The 24,277-nt window shown below is 40.5% G+C and overlaps 1 protein-coding gene across 2 annotated transcripts in view; it reads right to left on the bottom strand.

The window, feature by feature from the left end:
* LOC121884139 (microtubule-associated serine/threonine-protein kinase 1-like) overlaps positions 1 to 23,151 on the bottom strand; it is a 50,288-nt gene extending 27,137 nt beyond the window's left edge. For both annotated transcript variants that reach the window (XM_042392789.1, XM_042392790.1), the window contains exons 1-2: positions 22,026 to 23,151; positions 10,654 to 10,682 (exon numbers count right to left, since the gene is read on the bottom strand). In XM_042392789.1, coding sequence (XP_042248723.1) covers positions 10,654 to 10,682; positions 22,026 to 22,064 — 68 coding nt within the window. In that variant the 5' untranslated portion in view covers positions 22,065 to 23,151. The remainder of the gene's footprint in view (positions 1 to 10,653; positions 10,683 to 22,025) is intronic.
* Between the last annotated feature and the right edge of the window lie 1,126 nt (positions 23,152 to 24,277).

Raw genomic sequence — 24,277 nt, 5'->3', positions numbered from 1 at the left:
TCACCCACACAGGAGCAAGGTAAACATGACCCAGTTTTTTCACCATTACACACACACACACACACACACACACACACACACACACACACACACACACACATAAACAGACCACATGAGTATTGTGCGCTGGGTGTGTAAGCGTGAGCAGATGACATAGAGGCTGCCAATGCTTGAACAAAGCCAGACAAATAGGAGCCTTCATCCTCTGCATGTTCATACTCCTCCCTCTACTTAACAGCAGGAGGGACGTGGACTATTAATATTGATCAAACCAAACTGCCCCTTCATATGAGACTTCACCAATGTAGCCATGATTTACAAAGTCAAAAAGAGGTGTAGGTGATATATCTGAGGCATGAAGGAGGGATTGGAGCAAAACAATAGAATAAGAAAGTGAAAAAGCTAAAGTGCTTCAAAGAGAAAGGACGGAGAACGAAAGAGGCAGAGGGGGAAGATTGGCTTGTTTACTGCCACAGCATGCAGAGAGCAGGGAATTAATGAGATGACCAGAGATAGAAATGATAAAGGTGAATAAATCACTGCATGGGATATGTTGGGTGAAATGAAAGGGATCATTCAGGGAGGGGGTTAAAGAGAGTGGAAGGTGGAAGAAAATAGAGGTGTTGTTGCACCACCTTAAATTAAAAAATATCAAGTATTCACAGTTTTTAATTTTATTTTTTTGTTTAAAAAAATGGAGCGTGCATCAGCCCTGTTTTCTTTTACTGTATACATATCTAAAGTTTTGTAACAGCATGAAAAGACTTGAGCACTTTATTTCAGGAACAAAAACCTGAAGAAATTTAGTTGCCATCTACAGCCCTGGGGGGGGGGGGGGGGTTGTGGTCATGTGATGGCTTGTTGCTACGCAGTGTGCGGCAAGGAGGCTCTGATAACGCCGACCAGGGACCACAGAGAAAGAAGAGAAATACTGCTTGTTACAGGAGTCACTCAAGTTCACTGTTTGAGGGGGGATTGAAAGGAGAGAGAAGGAGAGACAGAGAAAGAAGACAGATGCGCAATATATCCTTTTAATGGTGATGTCATGTGAAATCACCAGCATCAGGTGAAGGAAACTAGTGATACAGTAGTGTAAAAGAACAAACTGGGTCATGGACAGAGTGACATTGGTCAAAATGTCACAGGTTTCATCCTTGCAATCAGCAGTAGCCTGTATACTACCCTAAAATGACTAATATTAAAATTCCTGTGAACCTCTCTCTGTCACACCGTCCTCCTTCAAATCAAAGCAGGTGTTCTAAATCAATTATATTTACATTTGTATTGCAATTACTGTGATCACAGAATAGTCATCAAACAGCGAGTGCGAGGACAGAACTACAATATGAGACAGGAAAAGACAGAAATAGGTGCTTTTTTAAGTGGAGATAGCGGGTGCAGAGGCGGAGAATGAACTCACCATCAAAACAATAACTATCAAGAAAAAAAAATAGGAAAACCAGCATAGCATACAAACAAACAACTGAACCAAATGACAGGTTCTAACAAAAGATCATGCATAAGGGCAGTGAAATGGAAAGAACAACATATGTGCTTGCAGTTGTGCTTTAGGTATAAAATGTGCATTATATGCATATACAGAACAAATGTATGTGCAGATATTATAACATCTGGAAGATGTTCTCATAATATAAATATAAATGTGAGAAAAGGATGCTTTGGCTGGCTGCAACTAACAATTATTGTAATATTATTTTCTCAATTTAATGATTGTTACATGATTAATGATCATTTAGTCTATAATATGTCAAATAGTAAAAAGGACCTGTCACAATTTCCAAGAGCCCAAACTGACATCTTCAGATGTCTTGTTTTGTCCAACCAACAATCTAAAACCCATTCTTGCATGGTATATATGCAGTTTACAACAATAACAGAGGCAGATTTGCCTCTCATAAATATTAGACATTTTTAAAACAATAGGTCCTTGATTTCAGACAAAAGCAGCTTTCTCATTTCTAATCAGCAATTGTTGAATTTGCTGGCTAAAATGACAACTGTCGCTGGCAGATTTGATCAGATTTTAGATAATTAAGCTAACGTTAGCTCCACTCATTGGTTAAAAATCCAGACTTCTGGTGACTTTTTAATTTTGTTAAGTTTGTAAAGGAAAAATTTAAAATCAGACTGGTGTTTGACCAAACACAATGAGAAGCAGGACAGAGATGCTAACGATACCTGAAGCTCTGCATCCAAGACCGGTTTCCTCGCAATGAGAAAATACTACACAGTGGATGTGGTAGTTGTGAGCTGGGCTTTTTTTTAAAGTAACCTGTAACCCCACAAACTAATTTAGTTAGCTAATGATGTAGTAATGATTTTATGACACACTTTTGTCACATTTAAATAAAGGATAAGGAAGAAAAAAGATGAAGTAATTCTTTGTTACTACTGTTGGTGGTTAGATAGTTAGCTGGTAATTTGCTAATGATTGCAGCAAAAACAAATGGTTTAATCCATTCATCAAATTTTTGCTCGGCTGCTTATTTTTTGAGAGGCAAGGAAAAAAGACACCATCTTCCAAACTCTATAAATGCCCGGTATCTTAAACCTTTACAGGCCTGCTGTGTCTTATTACAGTTGTTAAGTTGGGCAATCACTGTCTGTGGGAGGTGTTTAGCAAACAGTCAATTTACAATTATATAAAACAGAGAAAAGCAGCAAATCCTCACATTTCAGAAGGTGGGACAAGAGAATGTTTGGCATTTTTCCTTAAAAAAACAACTTTTACAATTAATCAACAATGATTAAGAGCAATTTATCATTTCAGCGCTAGAGCTGGGGTATAATATTTAAGCTAAATTTAAAACAGCACATAGAGTGGAGTATGTACAGTATATGGACAGTATATATTGTTTAGTGACCAGTCCAAGTCTCTAAGTAAATCTAATAATATTGTCCACTGGGTCATATGAGCAGCAGTAAAAGGCAAGGACATAAGATAAAATGGTCACGATGACAGCCTGAGGCACAACACTGTCCTTACTCAGCTCCATCAGATCTTCACTCAACTGCACCGAGCATTGTGTTAAATGTCAAAATCATCGCCTGGCTTAATACACAATGGCCAGGATAAAAGGCAAACAGACACGTTGACCCTTCCTTGTGCCTCTTTCCCTCAGTTTCCTCAGCTGTCTGGGGTCCCAAACATTCCTGACAGAACTTCAAAGCCTCTCAGGCGGGATGAAACACTCTATTTTCTCATTTGTTTGTTTCTTTTTAAACCTGTAATACGCTTAAATATTCAGTCTGGGGAGTTACAGAGCAGCTGACAGTAGCAATATCTATCAAGCACAGGTAAATTTAGCCCTGTCAAGAAGCCCATGTCCTTAAAAGTGTTCTCCTGTTCGAGAATCCCTGAGACAGTGGAGGAGAACGAGGATCAAAGAGAATAAGAGTACCATTACTCTAAGAGGAGAGGAAAGACGGTGCCCTTTACTGAAATCAGGAACTAATGGGAGATGTAGCACCTGGTGTGTATTGAACTCTGGGTTCCTCTTGGGGAAAGCTACAGCACTTAGACGGAGAGACTCTACAGTCTGACTCAGGTGTCTTGGCCTCCCAGTGACCTCCTTTGGTTTGCACATAATTGGTTAAGTGAAGTGGAATGGCGTATTTAGTTACAGAGGAGAGTTTATGAGCAAAGGGCGAGGATATGATTGTGTGTGTTGAGAGGATGTATGTGTGTGAGAGTTGTGTGGTTGTGTGTATGTGCAGGTATTAAACTGGGTGTGATTATTGTCTGTGTGTGTGTGTGTGTGTGTGTGTGTGTGTGTGTGTGTGTGCTGTCTGCCTCACAGGACCCGCACCGAAGCACTTGAGTTAACAAACACACAAAATATTTATTCTCTCCACTTATTTCATCTATATTCTAGTCACCCACTTTCCTTTAGCATCCAGCCAACCAACCAAGCTTTCCATTCTTGGATGGCACATTTCCAATTTTTTACAGTTTACAATTTTGTTGGCTGAAATTACAGAGGGATGGGTTCGAATCCCACCGCTGCCAGCAGTGTAATGCTGGTGCATGTTAGCATTAACTATTACATTGATTAAATCTGATTTTGGGTTGTGGGTAGGTAAAAGAACAGGGACAGCTTCAACAGAGAAACGTGTGTACTTTAATGTTCGTTGGAAATAGTAGGACCACATCAATCAAATCATATAAAACACCCCAACAACCAATACCAAAAAAAGATCATCTACAAAACAAATCTTCACAAAAATAAATCATCAAATCATTTTACACTAGCTAGCTAACTGAGTTGATAGAAAAACAGACTTTGGCTGACTTTTTAATGTTTCCAGCTGACTCGTATTAAAGGTGCAGTGTGTAGAATTTAGTGGCATCTAGCAGAACGGACTTGGCAGAAATGGAATATAATATTCACGAGTATGTTTTAATTAGTGCATAATCACCTGAAAATAAGAGTCATTGTGTTTTCGTTACCTTAGAATGAGCTCTTTATATCTACATAGGGAGCAGGTCCTCTTCTACGTAGCCCGCCATGTTGCACCGCCATGTTTCTACAGTAGCCCAGAATGGACAAACCAAACGCTGGCTCTAGAGAGGGCCTTTCGCATTTTTCATGAGTTTCACAGCCACCATAGGTTCTTCTACACGCTTGGAAGGGGCTAAAATACTGAGAGAGAAGTTGCATGTCAAAAAGTCAGCATTATTCTCGTACTGCAATGTTGAGCTAGTTAGTCTCAACATTATAAGTATTACAAGGAAAAATGAAAGATCAGACTGTTATTTTGTTCAAACTAGAGCTGCAACTAAAGATTATTTTCATTATTGATTAATCTGTCGATATTTTTGGATTAATGGATTGGTCCTTAAAATGTCAGAAAATGATTAAAAAATGATGATCACTGTTTCCCAAAGCCCAAGATGCAACCTATCATGTCTTGTTTTGTCCCGACCAACAGTCCACAACCCAAAGATATTCAGTTTACTATCACTGAGGACTAAAGAAACCAGAAAATATTCACATTTAAGAAGCTGCAACCAGAGAATTGTAAAATTTCTCCTTAAAAAATTACTCAAAATGATTAATCAATTATAAAAATAGTTGGCAATTAAATTTCTGTCGATTGACTATACTTAACAGCTTTAGTCCTAACGTAGACGCTGTTAGGACTATTTTCATATTTACCCTTATGCTGAAGTACATAGCCTCATGATTAAGTGATGTGATGCCCAGATCTTGTCTCACTTGACCGTGACATGCAGAAGACTACATGAAAGAGTGCATGAAAGAAAGGACGAGGGAAAACAGAAAATAAGTGAAAGAGAGATAGATCAAAGAAGAAAAACAGAAAGAAAGACAGAAAGAGTGAGAGCGAGGCAGTAAAAGCCAGTATGCGTGTCTTGAATGCTCACGTAACCTTAGTGAGCTAGTCCCTAATGGAAGAGCAGACACAGATATCACCCCAGGGCCCTGCGCTCCATCTCAGCCTCTCCTTCTTTCACCTCTTGCACAACCGCCCTCTTTTTCCACCTTATTCACTTTCATCCTAATCATTTCCCTGTTCTTCTGTCTTTCCAGGCTGTAATTTTCCTTCCTTGGCTTGTTGTCTTGTAGTAGCTGAGCTAAACTTTCCAGTACTTTGCAGCTACACACATTTACTGTATACATTTTTAGGCATTTAGCTTATTCTCTATACATTATTCTCTCTTCATTTCATATACATTTCAGGATTTTTAAAGCAATTCTTCTTGAGGTTGAGCAGGCATGAAACAGGGTGAGACTTCTGCGTTATTTCCATCTGTCTGCCTGTGTGTCTGGGCTCAGGTGTGCCATAGCGAGAGTCTCTGCTGTAATAGAAGCCGGTTTAATTCCCGATCAGCAGGGGAGAATGAAGTCACTCTGAGAGACTCAGCATGACATCCACTAGTGCTGCCGCTAAGGAGAAAACCCCCGGTGCGTTAATGTCAGCTCAAATTTTCTGGGTGTTGACATCAGAGTGATTAAAAGTATCAATTAAGTACAAAAGAAAATAGCGCTTATATTATTAATCTATGAAATGTGATATCGTGATTTATGATTTGCGATCATGTGATTTTATTGATCCCTACAGGAAAATTCTCTGTTCACTGGCGGTTGTTCACAGTAAAATGCAGCTATAGCTCGTAGAGATTCAATGTCTTGCACAAGAAAACTTCAGCATGTTAAATACTTACTCCAAATAACCCACCTCATCCTTCAACAGAAAAACATTTCTCAGTATTGGTGAATCAGACTGATGTAAAACATCTGTCTGACTCATATTTGGCTCGTGTAATCATTCATTGATCACTTCAGACAGTGAATCAGTCTACTGGCAGGTCGGCTGTAACTATAAACTATGTCACTATGATGAGTCACTGATGCCCCTTTTCAATTATTTAACATTACATTCACATCAGGGTGAACAAAAGCATAACCAGGGTCAAAGATATAGTGGTAAATAAACTATGAATCTCAATCTCAAGTGTTTTACTAAACTTGTGTTGTTCAGTTGTTTATTTCTGTATATATTTACATGTTGTTGTTCGATATAATGTATGACAATAGTTCCTGTAAATGTGTTAACTGTTAGCTAGATCGTGTATGCCATAAGATGAAGGTTGTCCTTCATAACAAGAAATACCACAGTATGTGAAATAAAAGTGGAATCTGCATAAAATGTGAAATCATTTGTCTCTTAGAACATACACATGTATTATTTTACAAATCAATACAAATCCCAATTTAAACTATCACAACAGTGATACAGCCATGCTAGCAGCTGTCAGGCTGCACTAAGCCACAGTGCGCTTATGTTAGCATGCTAAAGGTAACATGCTCACAATCTTAACATGGTGATATTTAGCAGGTATAATGTCTACCATGTTCACCGTCTTAGTTCAGCGTGTTATTAGCGTCATTAGTTTTTGGTCATAAATTAAAGTATTGGACAAATGCAATGGGAGTGGAAAAATCAAGAGATCACTAAAATTATTACAATTCATGCTGCGAGAAACATGAAAGGGTTTAACACTATAATGATTTGGATGAATATCACTTAAAGGACCAGTGTGTAGGATTTAGTGGCATCTAGTGATGAGGTTGCAGATTGTGACCAACTGAATACCCCCCTCACCCTCCCCTTCCAAGCATGTAGGACAACCTACGGTGGCCACAAAACTTGCGAAAAATTTAAAGGCCTTCTCTAGTCAGTGTCAGTGTTTGGTTGTCCATTCTGAGATACTGTAGAAACATGGCGGTGCAACATGGCGGGCTCTGTGGAAGAGGACCCGCTCCCTATGTAGATATAAAGAGGTCATTCTAAGGTTACGAAAACACAACAATTCTTAGTTTCAGGTGATTATAAATTAATGAAAACATAACTATGAATATTATATTCCATTTCTGCCAATAGATCCCCCTAAATCCTACACACTGGTCCTTTAAGTAGCATACTATAAATGCATCATCATACAACTTTTGCAAGTTTTCATGTTGCATCCTTTGCTGGAGCTGACTTGCATAACCTACCAGACCTTTAGTATGACGGTCACAGTATTCTGTAAATCAGCCTTTGAGAAGCAATGACTAAGACTCTCAACATACACACTCAGCAGAACACAGCAGAAATCTAAAACCAAGTTAGACACACATGCACACGTGCCAACAGTGACCTCACACCCTCACACTGTCAATGCCAGCCTGTTTGTATTGTATACTGCAGGCACTGTAGACTCACATACAGAAAAGATTGAGCAGCAGAGCAAATAAATGAAGGAAAAGAATTAGAAGGATGTCCTACCACACCCCACATCACAGACCGAATCATCACCACGCTGCCTCTTGTACCTTTTAGTGCGTCGGAACATGTTGCTCGTTGGGTATCTGGGTGTAGCTCTGAGCAACAGCAGCAGCAACAGCAGCTGAGCGGTGAGGCAGAGCAGTCAGAAAGCAGAAGGTCTCTGGAAAAATGTCATCGCAATGCAACGCATAGCTCCCACAACCTTTGGATGTGCGCTGGTGTCTGTGTGTCTGGGCAAGTGTGGCAGAGAACCAAAGCACAGAGAGAGAGAGACAGAGAGAGAGAGAGAGGGAGAGAGAGAGAGAGAGAGCAACAGAGAGGGAGGGATGGAGGGAGGTAGGGTGGGTCTGTCTTTTATAGAGGAATAACAAAAGGCGGCAGGACACTGTGGGTCATTTTCTCAAGGCTAACATGCCATGGTACAGAGTGTAATTTTGTGACTTATTTGTACTTGTGTTTTGTGTTTTCCTCTTTTTTCTTCTGTGCTCTCAGTGTCTGTGCACTGAGAGAACCTGACAGGGAGTTAAAAGCTTTTACTGCAGGCTACGGACATCGTGAATGAAGGAAGAGGAGGTAAAGGGAGGTTAATTTATCTCAGCAGAGACTGAAGAAAGACGACAAGGTCATGTGGACTGTTACATAACTGTAGAAAAGATGTTGAATGGAATCAAAGATCCAAAAAAGCCAATGACGCTGTATGCTAAGCACACACACACACACACACACACACACACACTGAATGGGTATGCTGTGTTTACCCATGAATGGATGCAGTAGGCAGATTGAATGTGAGGCCAACTCCACTGAGCTCATCTATAATAAATGGTGGCTCATAGTGTCCTACAGAGGGAGACGGGATGTGATGCGAAGGAGACAGAGACAGACTGAATCCAAATGCAAAATGTCTCGAGAGGGAGAGAGAGAAAGAAAGAGAGAGAGGGAGGCGAATGATGATAAAAATGGGAAATAAAGTAAAAGACAACAGTGAGATGGATAGGAGAACACGGCCCGCACACAAACAGAGTTGGTCTGCGGCCTCATTTCATGTTTGATTACCCATGATGACTCAGGATGAGGGGGCAGTGTATAAGATGGATAGGTCAGGGAGATGGAGATGGGGACAAAAAAAGACAGTGGAGACAGAGGTAGTGGGCTGTGACCACACACACACAAACAGATTGACACTTACTCAATGGAGCAAAGAGATTATAATGAAGCATCTTAAACGCCTTATTAACGTGCTATTTGTCTGATTTAATACTACTTTACTGTCATTTTGTTCACTCTTGTTTTTTTTAAATATATCCACAGTGTTGTTGCTTTAATGCTTGATTTACTTTGTTATGTTAAAGGAAAAATTTGACTGTAAAATTGACGTAATTGCTTTCTTGTCGAGAGTTAGATGAGAAGATCGATACCACTCTTATGTCTGTACCATAAACATGAAGCTACAGTCAGCAGCCAGTTAGCTAAGCTTAGCATAAGGACTGGTTATGTGCTGAGCGCCAATTTTTTTTTCCTAGGAGGGCAAAGTCAAGACCCGCCCTACTCTGTCTCTAATTGGCTAGTACTCGTTGCCTTTGTGTGTTGGGTTGGTTAGGTGTAGGCATGAGGAGTGAGATTGGTTAGCGTTAGGGTAAGCATATCAGGGTAAGCCTATCAGAGGCAAAGTAGGGCGGGTCAGGACTTCACCATCCTAGGAAAACTAATATTGCGTGCTGGACTATTTCCCTCTCTGAGCAGTACTTTCCTGGAATATCTGCTGGTTGGCCTCCCTCCCCCATAAAAAAGCGAGTTGACGTTTTTGCACTTTGGTATTTGTACGAATAAAATAAACGAGATATAACATGTTAATTAGTGAACTTTAGAGGTGATTGTAGGCAGATTTTGTCATGTTTGGACAGAACCAGGCTAACTGTGTCCCCCTGTTTTCAGTCTTTATGCTAAGCTAAGCTAACTGGCTGCCGGTTGTAGCTTCATATTTAGCATGCAGACATGAGAAAGGTATCGATCTTCTCATCTAAGTCTCCACCACAATGCGATTAAGCGTATTTCCAAAAATGTCAAATTTACCTTTAATTTTGCTGTCTAATTTACTGTGTATGTGTGTGTGTGTGTGTGTGTGTGTGTGTGTATGTATGTGTGTGTGTGTGTGTGTTTTACTGTATTTATATTTACCACTATGTGTCTGGTTCTGTAGTTTATTTTCTACTTTTGTATTGCTTGTGACTTGGCTAAGGCAGATTGCTAATACACTAATAAATAAACTAATAACCAGACAAACTCCCAAATGTGTAAGACGGAGATAGAGAGAGAAGCAAGAGAGGGGATTTAGAAAAGAGGGATAGCTCGAGGGGAACTGAAAGGCCGAAGGGTGGAAAAGAGAGTGGAACAGAAACAGATTAATAACTGAGCAGTAGGAGGAGAACAGGGGAGATAAAGAGCTAGAAACTGAGCAACTGCAGAAGGCGGACTGGCTTTCAGGACCATGGACAGCATCCAGAGTCCCGGCTGGCCTTAATCAGACTCCGACAGACTCCCAGCATCCCTCCAGCCAGCCTCCTCCTCCTCCTTCACTACAAGGACTGCACTCCACACTCCGCACCACAAGCACCATTGAAGCATCCTCAGAGCTTTCAAACACAACGTGCAAATCATGCTCATCCGAGGAAGCCTGCCAGTCTGATTAAAACTCAGGAGGAGAGACCTTGCTGATGAATGACCAGACACATGGCAGCTACTCTTCATGTGATTGTTTTTCTTCTCGGAGGGACCCAAGGTCTCTCCCCAGAGAGGAGAGAAAAAACAGAGGGAGGGATGAACAAAGGTAACACTCACCTGCTATTCTTGCGAGGCAGTGGCAAATCCTTCTGGAAGAAACACAAAGAAAAAGAAAAGAAAGAGAGATCAGGTACAGAGAAAAATCTAATATATACTAATATGAGAGATAAAGAAAAACATGCTATTTACATACTTGACAAAACACCTCCAGAATAACAGAAGACATTATACCAGTAGTAGTAGTAAACCACTCCTCATGACCTTTATTTAACTTTGTGTGTAAAATTGGTGGAGTGCAAAGTTGCTATGAGCATTTTGAGGGCATCTTCCTTCTTAAATTTAATGTTTTTCCTGTTGAAACTGGGATCCAGTTTCAACAAAAAAAAATAAAGAAAGCCCTCAATGCAATATCAGGTAGGTAGAGAGAAAGAAGCAGGTTACTTAGCGGATTAGTGGGATTGTTGATAAATCTGTGTTGGTTTTAATATTTGATTTATTTCTGCCTGCTGATAAATTATGTAATCAATAAAAATACACAGTTTATACAGGAAGTCAATGTTTTATATTGGAAGGTTTTTTTCTTTTGCTTTTATGATGGCACCCCTTAGTTTTACATTCATTCAATCGAATACTGTTTGTTATCAGTGGACGTAGATGGAGACCTTGTTTTGATACAGCAAGTCAAATCTTGCATAAAGTAATAACATGGCATTCTATCATAAGCAGAGCAGACGGTCACACTGAGCCTGATAGCATCCTGCCACCAAACACAAGAGCAACAGATTCTGAACAACAAACCACATTTGCCTTCCTGCTAAAGTCTCCTTATATAACTTTACAAACATGAACACACGTCCTGCACCTTAGCTTGCCAAATGAGCTGGCAAACAAACATTCACCAGGGGTAAGTGCACCGCTAACATCAGTTAGCAGGCTAGTTAGCCAATTAGCTGCTCAGCTGCAGCTCTTTAAACAGCCTAGAAATGTACCTAAAAATGTCACTTCACTCTGGTTAGATGTTGGTGTGGTTCTTACTCTTCGATACCACTGCTAACAACACACCGTCTGCCCATGCTACAGCACAAGTTTGTTTACTTTGTCAGTGGTTATCCACAGTGTATTGTCAGCACTCTGGCAGCCTGCCAGCTAATGTCAATCAAACAAGCCATTGATACGCCCTTCTAGCCACTGAAGCAAAAAGGAGCATTTCTGATATTTCCCAAAAGACGCTTTTTCTGTGGCATTCGCAAGTACATTATGTATTTGCGTCTATGTTTGTCTTCAAACCAGTGGGTCTGTTCATTTCTGCCTCTGCTTTGATCAGCAAGGCACATCTCTCTCTCTTTTTCTCCATCCATCCATCCTCCCATCTCCTGAGTCCAGATGGACAGGGAACATTGGGCTGAAACAGCAGCAGACACTCACTGCACCAAATGAAAACAGTGTGAGCAGTGCCAGATCTCATGCCAGCACAGCCTGGCTCCTTACAAAACCCTGCACTCTGAGATAGAGAGAGAGGGAGGGGACACAGGGTGTAAACAAGGGTGGAGTAGAGGGTGAGAGAGAGAGGGGTGGGGGAGTGAGAGATCGTGCCTGGAGCCACATCCTTGAGCCTTGAGTATTCTGGCTTTCAGCTCTGTGTGTGCGTGTGTGTCTTCTGAGCCATTACACAGTATATAGTAGCAGATGTAATTAATGCATTAGCCGCTTCACACCTTCTCCTGTCACATGCAGAGTAACGTTGTTAAGGTGCTGTTAGCATCACATCGACCGCCTGGTAACCACAGTCAATGCAATTATTAGGTTAACCTTCAGATAAAGATTTTCTGTGTGTGTGTGTGTGTGTGTTTGTGTGAGTGAGCATGTGTGTCTGTGGACCTGCTGCTACTGATCTCCTCTACAACACAATAAGTGAATCATACTGTGGCTGCCTGAAAGCTCTGTGTTACAAGGACAAACCTCCAACACAGCAGAGTGATTTTATGTCGTCAGTCGCCTTCCACAAGGTTAAGTCTGTGACACAGACAACAATTACTCGCAGAGGAGAAAATGGAGTAGAAGAGGCAACACAATACCCAACATAAAACACTCACCCGATAAAAAACAAATCACAGACTACACAGCTATTCCACTGCACCTGCATTTCCTGAGGGTTTACATGCTAACAGAGACAAATCCCTCTTTACAAGGACGACTGAATATTCAAGCTATTGATCCCTCTTCACTTTGTCCTTCATTGATCAGGCTAATTGACCCTGAGCCGTCAGAGCCGAGGACAAGATGACTTACAAGAGCAAGAGGCATCTAGAAGGGCTTCTTAGTGATGAGGGGGGTTAACTATACAAACAAACCCTGACTAGACCTGACACTCAATGCTGTTACGCAGCAGCATTTCAGTCCAGTGTAAACACAACTACATAGGACCTTGTGTTTACATTTCATATGTACATTTAATACACACTCCCATTGTTTCACAAGAAATTATATAATGGTTTAACATCATTAATGATTTTATTAGGCTTAATTTAGCCTAATAAAGAGGACTAAACTGTACATGGGGGCAGTATCAGGGCTGTAGCCAGGATTTTAGAAATACTGATGTCATAAAGCTTCCCCAGTGCACCGCCCTCCCCCCTCAGAAAAAACTGACTAGACAAGAAAATGAAAGTCTCTTTTTTTATTATTTGCTTTTTTCTATTGTTTTGTATTGAACTGGTCAATTATATTTTCTAAAAATAGAATTTACCATCATTAAGGTCTAAACGCTATTTCAAAACCTGCTCTACACTACGTGGAATAGATTCTGGGAGGGAAATAATGAATCCTTGGCTTTGAAAGAATTTACTGAATATACTGAATCTAAAAATATTGGAATCACCCTAAACCCCTCCCCCCGAACAGTGAATGTCCAATCAAAGCTTAGCAATCATAACTAGGCATGACAGGCCTGTCAAGCTTTGTTGCTGAAACAATGTGCACATGGCTGTAGTGATACTTGGCATTTAAAGAGTGTTGGAGAGTGGTGTCTTTTTCATCACCTTTCCAAACTAAAAACACAAGAGCAAAGATGTACGAATTTATTAAACAGCGTGTTTATCTTACTATGACAACGGCAATAAAAGAACAGCGCTGTTTCATGCCATTCATGTAGCCATCGTTTACATAGATTCTTGTTCAGCTTGAAACATTGAAGTCAGCTGGAGATAAGGTCTTCAACCAACTCATGGAACTAACAACAGTTGTCATTTCAGCCGCCAAAATCCACAGTTGCCAACCAGAAATGTGAAGCAGGGGGAACACATTGTTTAAAAAATTCTGAAGAGTTTTCGAGTAGTAAATATGTGTGCTGCATGAGAACATAAAGCTTTAAGTAACACTTAGTAAAGGGTGCGGGGCTTAGCAAACACCATGTGTAATTCTTTAACTGCATAAGGTTGCCAAAAGTCCCAAATTCCTCAAAAAATACACAAACCAGACCTCTTTAAAAGCAGGCCCTGGGCAGAGTAAACAATAACATAACATCATGTATTAAGTGTGTGTCCTTTAGGCATGCTCTCAGTATGTGTTGGACTGCTTTCTAACTGCTTCAGGAGTTGCAGTCATAACAAGGACTGTTCTGCACAAAAAGTACAAAAATAAAAACTAAATCTATCAGTGGAACAGAACAGATGATACCTCCTTTGTATCTGATTCCAGACCTGAGAACATCTGCTCACTGTCTGACTGATGTCTCTCTGTGGGACTCTTTAATGTTCAGGCATGTCTAGACAATAAAAAGAACCAGTTGGCACATTAAACAAAGTGCAGCCATCTTTTGCCTGGAAGAATAAATAGGCACCATAAATATGAGGCTTCCACCTTCCCTTCCTCAAATGACTTCTCTCCCTGGTTCAAGGTTTCACAGAGTAAACAAGAAAAGTAGGAGCTAAATACAGAATTATAACTGAGTCCAGACTGTGCAGTGAATCTACAGGACTGTAGATTATATCCCTGCTGTGCTGCGGTAGCTCAATTATCAAATCCTCAAGTGACATGACCTTTATTAACCCAGTAAAAATTCCATTAAAGTAATCCTCTGTCACCCTCACTTAGATACTATATTCCTTAGTAATCGCTGTCACATAGTATCTGCCTGAATTTCCCTCATGATCCTCAATTCCACATCTTTTTATTCCACTTTAATTTGCAAAAAGGTCAAAAAGAGACAACTCATTCCCAATTCCAATCTAGACTCTGTCAGTGGTCATTGTGCCAGGAGACTGGTACACCAGTCTGCTTCTAAATCTGCTTTTGTGACTCACAGTCTCAGCATTTCCAGAGTGAATCAAGTATTCCTGTCTGACACAGTAAAGAACAAGCAGACAATATATCATTAAAGATGTATGATCTTTACTCCATACGAGCTACGACATATTCAGAAGCCTGAATTCTCTGTGACTTAGTTCTCCCATGGTATAATTAGTGTGTCAAAAATGCCAAATGTGTTTCCAACGTCACAGCATGTAAATAGATTTTTAAAACATCGTCTGTGGCTGATGTGTTGCTGGGTTTAGACCTAAATGCTCCCTAAGTCCCCCTAATGAAGTCTGGTGGTGGTGAAGGGCGACTGACAACAGATGGGAGGTTCTGTCACAATCATGACATGCCCACCGATCACAGATTAGAAAGCAATACAATTCCACACTCTATTTGCTCCCTTTCCCAACGGCAATGACTGCTCTTTTTTATCCAGGTTTAGCTGCATCCCCTGGGGGAGCGAGCTGAGGTTCGAGCTCATAAACGATCGTCTGATCCTCTTCAGTCCCAGGCTATCAGACTGACAGGAGTGCATGTGTTTATGTGTTTGTGAAAAACATGGAGCAACAGAGACAAAGAAAAGGAGGCTGTGCAAACCTCAATGAATATTCATATGCTCTCACTGGAAGATGATTGTCTTGTAATGTCTGTGGTTTATGTACAAGTATTTTGCCTTGAGATAATTTGAAGTAGACCTGCAACCATTAGTCGATTAATCGATTAGTTGCCAACTATTAAATTAATCGGCAACTACTTTGGTAATTGACTAATTGTTTTGAGTCATTTGTAAGAAAAAAAAGTCAAAATTCTTTGATTCTATCTTCTCAAATGTGAATATTCTCCGGCTTATTTGGTCTTCTTGACAGTAAACTGAATATCTTTCAGTTGTGGACTGTTGGTCGGGACAAAAGAAGGTATTTGAAGACATCATCTTGGGCTCTGGGCAACCGTGATTGAAATTTTTCACCAGTTTCTGACATTTTATGGACCAAATAACTAATCCATTGAGAAAATAATCAACAAATTAATTGATAATGAAAACAATCGTTAGTTGCAGCCCTACTTTGAAGCTCTTGCAGATGAATGTTGGGCCTTTTAGTACCTAACCTCCATATGGCCTATTTCTGTCAAAGCATGTTCACTTTGACAACAAATAACCTCGTTTATGGTTGAACTGTAGCACTCATACAATTTATATGCATGTACTTTACTGTGTGTGTTTTTGTGCACACTCCTGGGGCATGTTTTTATGGTTGCTTCATGTTTTGAGTCACTGTCGTTCTCAATGAATCATTTGTTAATTCATTCAACCTTAGGCAAAAATGTGCGGAGATGAAAGGCATGTTGAAATTAGTTGTTTTCATAATCCGTATCTGCATATTTCTGATGCCTCCTTTGTCTTCTTAATTCCCTGACAAGAAACATAAATCTTAACATAGGTGAACCAGTGGTGATAATATGACTTGTCTGGGATGCTTCTCTTCAGCCATTTAACAAGATGAAGTCAGTTAGCAACCATCGCTCCATCCATCTATCTGTCCATTCAGTAAGCCATCTAAAAAGCCAGGAGGTAAACATTTTAATGCAAGCTGTAAACCATAACTGAGATTTAAAAGGCTAAGGTATTCTGTCTCCTGGTACATCTTTCCTCTGGCATATGACAAACCATAAAAGGTCCTTCGCTGTTCTGTCCTTCAAGTCATCTTGCCTGCACTAAAGAAATAAAAGTGCCCCTGTAATAATGAAATGGCATTAGCTGAGCAGCATGCCTATAAAGCACAGTGATGCTCTGTCAGGATGAGCTGGCCAGTCCAATTATTTCATGGACACACTGCAAAGAAAAATGGTTTGGAGCCGGCCTGGAGACGAACAACAGGGATCAATCAAAGGGTGTCATGCTGCCAAGAGATGGTGACCAGACTAGTCATCATCCACATTACTGACTGAGTAACTGATCTGGGTTTGACAGATAGAAAACACACATACAAACACACACACACACACACATACACACACACACACACGTTGTTGGATGACGTGGCTCACAGAAGGGCATTGTGTTGTAGACAGACTTGATGCATTCGACTCCTGTTTTGGCTAAAAAATCTGAAATAAACCAACATCTTTACTTTTTCTTAACACATATCATCTAGATGCAGTGTACTTGTTACTAGTTCAGCTGTACTAGATATTTGATATATTCAGTAGATATCTTTTTAAGACCATATTTACAACCCTACTTTGCAAACCAGAAGAACTACAACTGTGGTGCTGATTTATGGATTTCTAGGGAATTGTAGTTTTTAAAATATATTAGTGTTTTTCCTAGAATTGGAAGTCTTAAATACTGAATTGATAGTACACTGAGGAGTTTAAGGGGATGGTAAACACATTTGTGTAATCAGATTTTAAATATCTTATTGTTAAATGGGTGAAAATTAATTTTAAACATATTTTACCCGCAGTTGTTATAATAATGATAATAATAATAATAATAATAATAATAATTTATTTGTATAGCACATTTCATACAAAAAATGCAGCTCAAAGTGCTTTACAACAAAAGGAATTACATGCACCAAGTGCTTCACATGAAAAAAGACATGTAAGTGTACATAAGATGGAAAATAAAACCCACTTTATAATAATTATAAAATAAGTGAATAAATAAAATAAAATAAAGTGAAAATAAAATACATAGATTGCGTACTTCAGTGGTGGTAATTTGAGACCTAAAAAGCGAAAACTCAGAAAGTATTCCGCCATGTGTACACAATCTATAAATCGGTGCCTAGGTCTCTTAAGCCATAAGCATAACAGAACCTCCCTTTTGTTGACTATACTCACATGATATCTGAGGTCAAGAGCTCTCTATCACAGTTGGCGCCATGTCTGAAGCCCCTTTTGTTGCTGAATTATAAGCCTTCAAACATGCACCAAGGTCAAGGTTCAAAGGTCAGTATTTCAAAGCAGGAGCCATGTAGATTCTTCATACTGACATATGTTACTCTCCAGGTCGAGACCTTTCCAACAATCTGTTTGGTTTAGCTCTACGACAAAGTTTTAATTTTCTCATTTCATGGACACAACTAGGCCTGGGATGGCTTTGAAGCACTTTGAAGGCCCAGTATATAAAATGAAGCTTTTTGTTTGTTTGATTGAATGATAATCCCTGTACTCCCTAAAAGTTGCTGTGCTTTATTGGATGATGTGGCTCAATATTAATTGAGGAAGACTATGTTTTAAGAAATATGATTTCATGGTAAATAACCTCAGTCACATATTATTGGGAATATAAAGTTAAATGAGCATCTTCACATTTTAAAATCATATGCTATAAAACGCCTTTTCTTAACAACCCAAAACAGTAGGAGTAGGAAACCAAGTCTGCCCACAACAAAATGCTCTTCAGTAATCTTCTGCTATCAAAAACTGTCAAAAAAATGGATTTCTCAGAATTGAAGGAGAAATAATAAAAACTGATGGCCTTAACATTAACCTATCATACTGTTGATGATTTTGTGATTTTGTTCATGTTTTTGTGTTGAGAATGTTGAAGATATCATTAAGAGAAAACCTTGAAGATGCAGTATGTAGCATTTAATGGCATCTAGTGGAACAGACTTGGCAGAAATGGAATATAATATTCATAAGTATGTTTTAATTAGTGTATAATCACATGAAAATGAGAGCCGTTGGGTTTTCATTACCTTAGAATGAGCCCTTTCTATTTACATAGGGAGTGGGTCTTCTTCCATGGAGCCTGCCATGTTGTACCACCATGTTTCTACAGTAGCCCAGAATGGACAAACGAAACACTTGCTCTAGACTGGGCCTTTCGCATTTTTTGTGAGTTTCACGGCCACTGTAAATTCTCCTACATGCTTGGAAGAGGAAGGGGAGGGGGAGGGATATTCAGTTGATTGCAATCTGCAACCGCTAGATGCCACTAAATCCTACACACTGGTCCTTTAACACAGTGACAGTGAGGAAAATACTTCCGGGCAGCGGGTCCTTCGGTCCGCCCACCAGACTGATGCGGACTGATAAAATTAAAATAAAGAAATAAAAACAAGGATAAAATCTTGTAATTAAATGTTGAGTAATGTAGCAGTTATAGTTTAAAAAAAGAGTAACAAATGAGAAAAAACAATAGAGCTTCTATGCTCCTGAGTCCCGACTGACAGAAAAAAAAAAAGTGGTGCAGGCACAGAAGATATTCCAGTTGAAATACATTAGTTTCAAAGTTGTGCTGAGTGTCATTAAAAAATCGGAAAATTTATGTGTGTACACAAATCTATAAATTAAATTTCGTGACTATTTCATGAACTGCCATGAGACTGGGTTGGTATAATATGGAACGAACACAGCTCTGAGTGAACAGGAGCTGCCACTGACTCAGCAGGTGATGAAATAAAACTAACAGCTTGTGGGAATCAGTGCTGATGCTAGCACACTAGGCTAACTAGCTTCCCCTCTCACAGAGGAGGTTTCATGTCAAAATTTCAAAAAGGTTCATACACACCATGAGGTCTTAGTGACAGCTGTGTAGGATCAAAAACTCTTGACTGGAAAGAAAACCAAAGAATCCTGCACACTGTCCTTTCTTTCCAGAGAGGAGGCTCCACTTGGTGGGAGCTAGTTAGCCTGGCTTGCAGGCTTCTCCTGTCCAAGTGAAAAACAAACTAAATGGCACGATGGGTTCTCAGAAATAGTGAATATTGTAAATAGACAGGTTTAAATTGCGAACAGTTGATAATTAACAATGTGGGGTTGTTGCAAAAGGGAAAAACATCTTGTATCAACACTCATAAGCTATACAGCACTATGACGTGCTCCAGTCTATAGTGCACCAGAGAAGCTAACAGCACATCTCTAGTTTATATTTCCTTCCAAAAACAGTAATTTAATTATATAGCTGGTATATTTGATACTACTTCATGCACATCTAATTAATTTATTATTTCTAATTTTATTTATATTTATTAACATTTGCTGTGTATTCTTTTCATTATAATTCATATATGTGTGTCTGCAAGCCAACCGCAGTGTCACCGAGCACAGCAGGCACAAAGATGTTCATTTCATGTTAGTCATTTTGAAGCAATGCATCATGGGTGTGACCCTTGACCCCAACTGCAGGGGAGTGGGGTGTGTCACCATATGGTGCTGAAGGAAAGACTGTGTGTGTGTCTGTGTGTGTGTGTGTGTGTGTGTGTGTGTGTGTGTGTGTGTGTGTGTGTGTGCGTGTGTGTGTGAGACAGAGAAAGAGAGAGAGAGTGACGGTTGGGATGATGAGACCCAGGGGAGTGACAAGGCAGTTGAATGGGACAAGCAGAGCCAATCACATGTCAACACACAATGTTATATACACATTTGCACACACATAGTGATAAAACATGGGCATAAAACTCCATGTAGATAAGCTAAATGCACACATCCCTTAAACCATAAGTCTACACACACACACACTCTCACTCCAACACACACACACACACACAGGCATACACTAAATCATCCAGCTGGCCTGTCTATATCTATAAAATGCCAGCGACTTTGTGAGTCTGACTCTATAATGATTAATTCCCTTGCAGCTCCTGTCATACATCATGGCAGCAGAGCAGTGAGCTGAGTGGTGGGGATGATGAGACATGAAACCATCAGCACACCTCACAACTAATCCTCCCTTGATTCCTTTCTATATCCTCCTCTCTCTCTCTTTCCCTTTTCTTGCAGTAAGAGGGGTCAGTTTGCCAGTAAGCAGCTCAGATGTGCAATTTTTAGCAAATATAAACCACCATAATAATAAAGACAAAGTGAATGAATCAATTGAAATAAATACACACACACACATACACACACTGGCATGCACACAAGCCCACAGGAGGCTGCACTCCGCCCGGCCTGCAGGCTGCTCATCTCTGCTCAGTTCACTTGACTGAATCACACAAAGATGGAGGGGGGGTGTATGACCCGTGGTTAAGCAGGCTGCTTCATAATGGATGAACACAGTGAGTTGAACACATCATATCAGTATGCATGAGTGACAATTCATTACCAACGTTTCGTTAAAGAGACTGTATAGCCTACATAAGCTCATTACAAAATGAACACATTAATGATCCTAAAGGGAGCTTTACAGTGGTGAAAGGTGAATATCACAGCAGGGCTACGAGTCTAAATATTACATGTATGGGACATGTATTTATTAAAAATACCTTAAAGCACAATATTGTCACTTTCTTGCAATACGTTAGCCACCTGAGACACACTGTGAGACCCCATGAGGAAGCATACAGTAAGAATGCCCTTTTGTTGGGGGCTTAAAGCTTCATAATGAGATCACAGACTGAGCTATTCTCTTACACGAATCCTGCAATTAGTCGAACAATCGATTAGTCAGCTGACATAAAATGAATTGGCTCCAGTCTTTATAATCAATTAATCGCCAAGTCAATTTTCAAGCATAAATGCCAAACATTTGATGGTTCCAGTTTCTCCAATGTGGGCTTTGCCACTTTTCCAAATCTCAATATCTTTGGGTTTTGGGCTGTTGTTTGGAAAAGATGACCTCACCTTGGGCTCTGGGAAAATTTGATGTTAATTTTTCACTATTTTCTGATGTTTTACAAACCAAAGAACTCATCAATTATTTGAGAAAATAGTCTGTAAATTAATCGATAATGATCATAATCATTAGCTGCAGCCCGATGCAATATAGGATTGTGTATATAGGCTACAGTATGAAAGCAAAGTGTAATATTTCTATATTCTATAGTTAGTTGGTTCCATTATTTTTAAGTTACAGTGTTGGAGCTAATAGATACAATGAAGTAAGCCATACAATAAGGTAATATTAACTGGAGAGTCTATATTAAAACATTATAATGATATTACTACAGTGAGGGCTTTGTATTAGAATTCCTGTGGTGATGCTGAAGCAATAGAATTCAAACCGAAAATCACAGTAACTTATCATAATACACGCATGAATTAGCCCGAGGACACTACTGTGTGGCCTGGAAATGTAAACAATGAGAAAGATTTTTTAGTAGAGCTAGGATCACATCACAGGATGATGATGTCCAACATGAGGAAGGAAACCAGCCTGCTGTACGGCCAAACCAGCTCACCTGCAGCCTCCGGCGCCGTATTATCCCCGAGTCATCCATGTCGTAATGAAGAGCGGTGGGGCTCCTGGCGGGGATTTCCCCTCACTAAAACAATCTCTTGACCCTTCGCTAATCTGTGTTTTGACCCAGCAGGGCTGCGGCATCCAGTTCACACCCGAACTGCACAGCAGCAGCCGCGTCCAGGCGCACTCGGAGCCAAAGAGGCGCACACACAGAGAGGAAAGGGAGTCCCGTGTCACGTCGAGGAAGCCCACGAAAATACACAAATGTCAAGCCGCTCCATTCTGTGTGATGAATATAAATGTCTCTTTAAAAAAAACAAGATGGTTCTCTCAGACCCACTTCTGATCTGAGTCCTGTATCTGAGTGTTCACAGTCATGCTGCTGCCTCTGCGGTGTGCGCTCCCTCTCGGAGCATCCTTGACATTTTGCCAGAGGTTTGTGCACTTTGATGCTGTCCAGCCGAGCGACTGGAGGCCTGAACAATCCCTGTAATCACAATATCCACGTAGGAGCAGCCGATCCGATCCTGAACCCAACTTCTCCTGTTCTGTCACAACAATCTCCCGCAGAAACGTGAGCGTGTCCCCCACGTTCGGCTACAAAAGAATAACGTGTTCACAGCTCAGCGCAGGCGAAAACAACCGGACGAGAGGTAGTTGAGCAGCGCTGTTCTGAGACGCGCTTCATCCTTCAGCTCCTCGGTCGGGCTGACATTGCCGCTGATTCGCCGCGGAGGAGCCTGTCCGGTCCCGTAAACATCACCGGGAGTGAGGAGAGCACGTCCTGCCCTCTCGTCCCTCTTCGACAATAACACAGAAAGTTTGAACTCCTGTCATTCATTCATTCGTTGCTATTCTACCCTCACTTCCTATCAAACTAGAGACTGGACGGGGCGACAGCAGCAACGCGATATTTGTAACCCCTTCCTGGGATTCCCTCTCGCCCCTCCTCCCACACTCACAACGGAGTCTCCTCAGATGAATGGAGCGACATCCATCCCAGAAGATACAACCCATACTGTAACACAGGCCTACACATTAGTCAACCCAGAGTGTTTTTTCCAGTGCTGTACTGTGTTGCTTTTATATCCTGAACATGGGTTTGATAATTCAAGTATTTCAGCCGACAGCATGGACGTGTAATGTGTGCAAAAAAGGCCAGTTAGAGCCAAATTCAGCACCACAGACAGCGGCAAAGGACTACAGTAAAATAATGTGGAGAAAGTTGCTTTACATCACTGTAAAATGTGATTAATTATCTCACCTTAAAGCAAAACTAACCAGGCTGGCTTTACAGTGATTCTTACATTATAATTTACTCAATTTGCAAACAGCTTAAAGGCTATTATTTGAACTGCAATAACAGGTAGGCTAGATGTATTGTTGAATGTATCAGCAAACGGAAAGATAATGGCATAACACCATTCATATATACGAATTACAACAAATAGTCTAGAGGATGTACAGTCCACATGTAGAGTCGAGAGTCTACACTGAGGAAAACGGCTAAATAATTTGTGGGGGGTCATCTTCCCTACAGTGAGAGGCGTTACAGTGTCTGTACAGGGTAGTAGCTACTACTTTATTTCAGTTTGACTTGATAATAAATAATATTGAAATCAAGGACACATTTACACACACCTCATCTTTATCTGTTCATACAAAAGGCCAATTTATGCTTTCCGCCTTCGCGGACAGCTGTGGTCGTGCGGACTTGCACGTGGTTCCATTCATAGTTTTTTCGGAGGTCCGCGGACACACGTGTGCCGCTGCAGCGTGATAACTTTCCGGAGTTGTGAAAACCAGTCTGTGAGTATTACAAACCGATGTGCTGTGTTTTTCTGATCAACCTTCAAATGCTGTCAAATCTGTTAGGCTACTCCAACTGGGCTTGCTGGATTGTATTTCATTGTCTCACTTTTAAACAACACCAACAAAGCCACTTGTTTTCAGTCTGAATGCGGCTGAGGAGTTCCTGTATGTTGCCGAACAGCGAGAAAAAGTCGTAAAAAGTAAAGCGACAGCTTAATGAGACAGGAATACAGTGCATACATGTGTACACGAGACAGGCATTCCTGTTTGCTTTTCTAGCACATGCGCAGTTTACGCATTTGCTGTGCGTACAGTCCGCGCGGTCACAAATTTGTATGAGATGCCAAACCGGACAAAAGCCGAGCGAAAATTGCTAGAGGAAACGGTGATACACGCGCGAGAAAGGGCGAGTTTCGTGCAAGCGGCAACCTCTGGGGC

This window comes from Thunnus maccoyii, chromosome 18 (genome assembly GCF_910596095.1).
Source record: "Thunnus maccoyii chromosome 18, fThuMac1.1, whole genome shotgun sequence".
NCBI lineage: Eukaryota > Metazoa > Chordata > Actinopteri > Scombriformes > Scombridae > Thunnus > Thunnus maccoyii.
The sequence above is the reverse complement of the archived record's forward strand: the minus strand, read 5'-3'. Positions and strand labels throughout refer to the sequence as shown.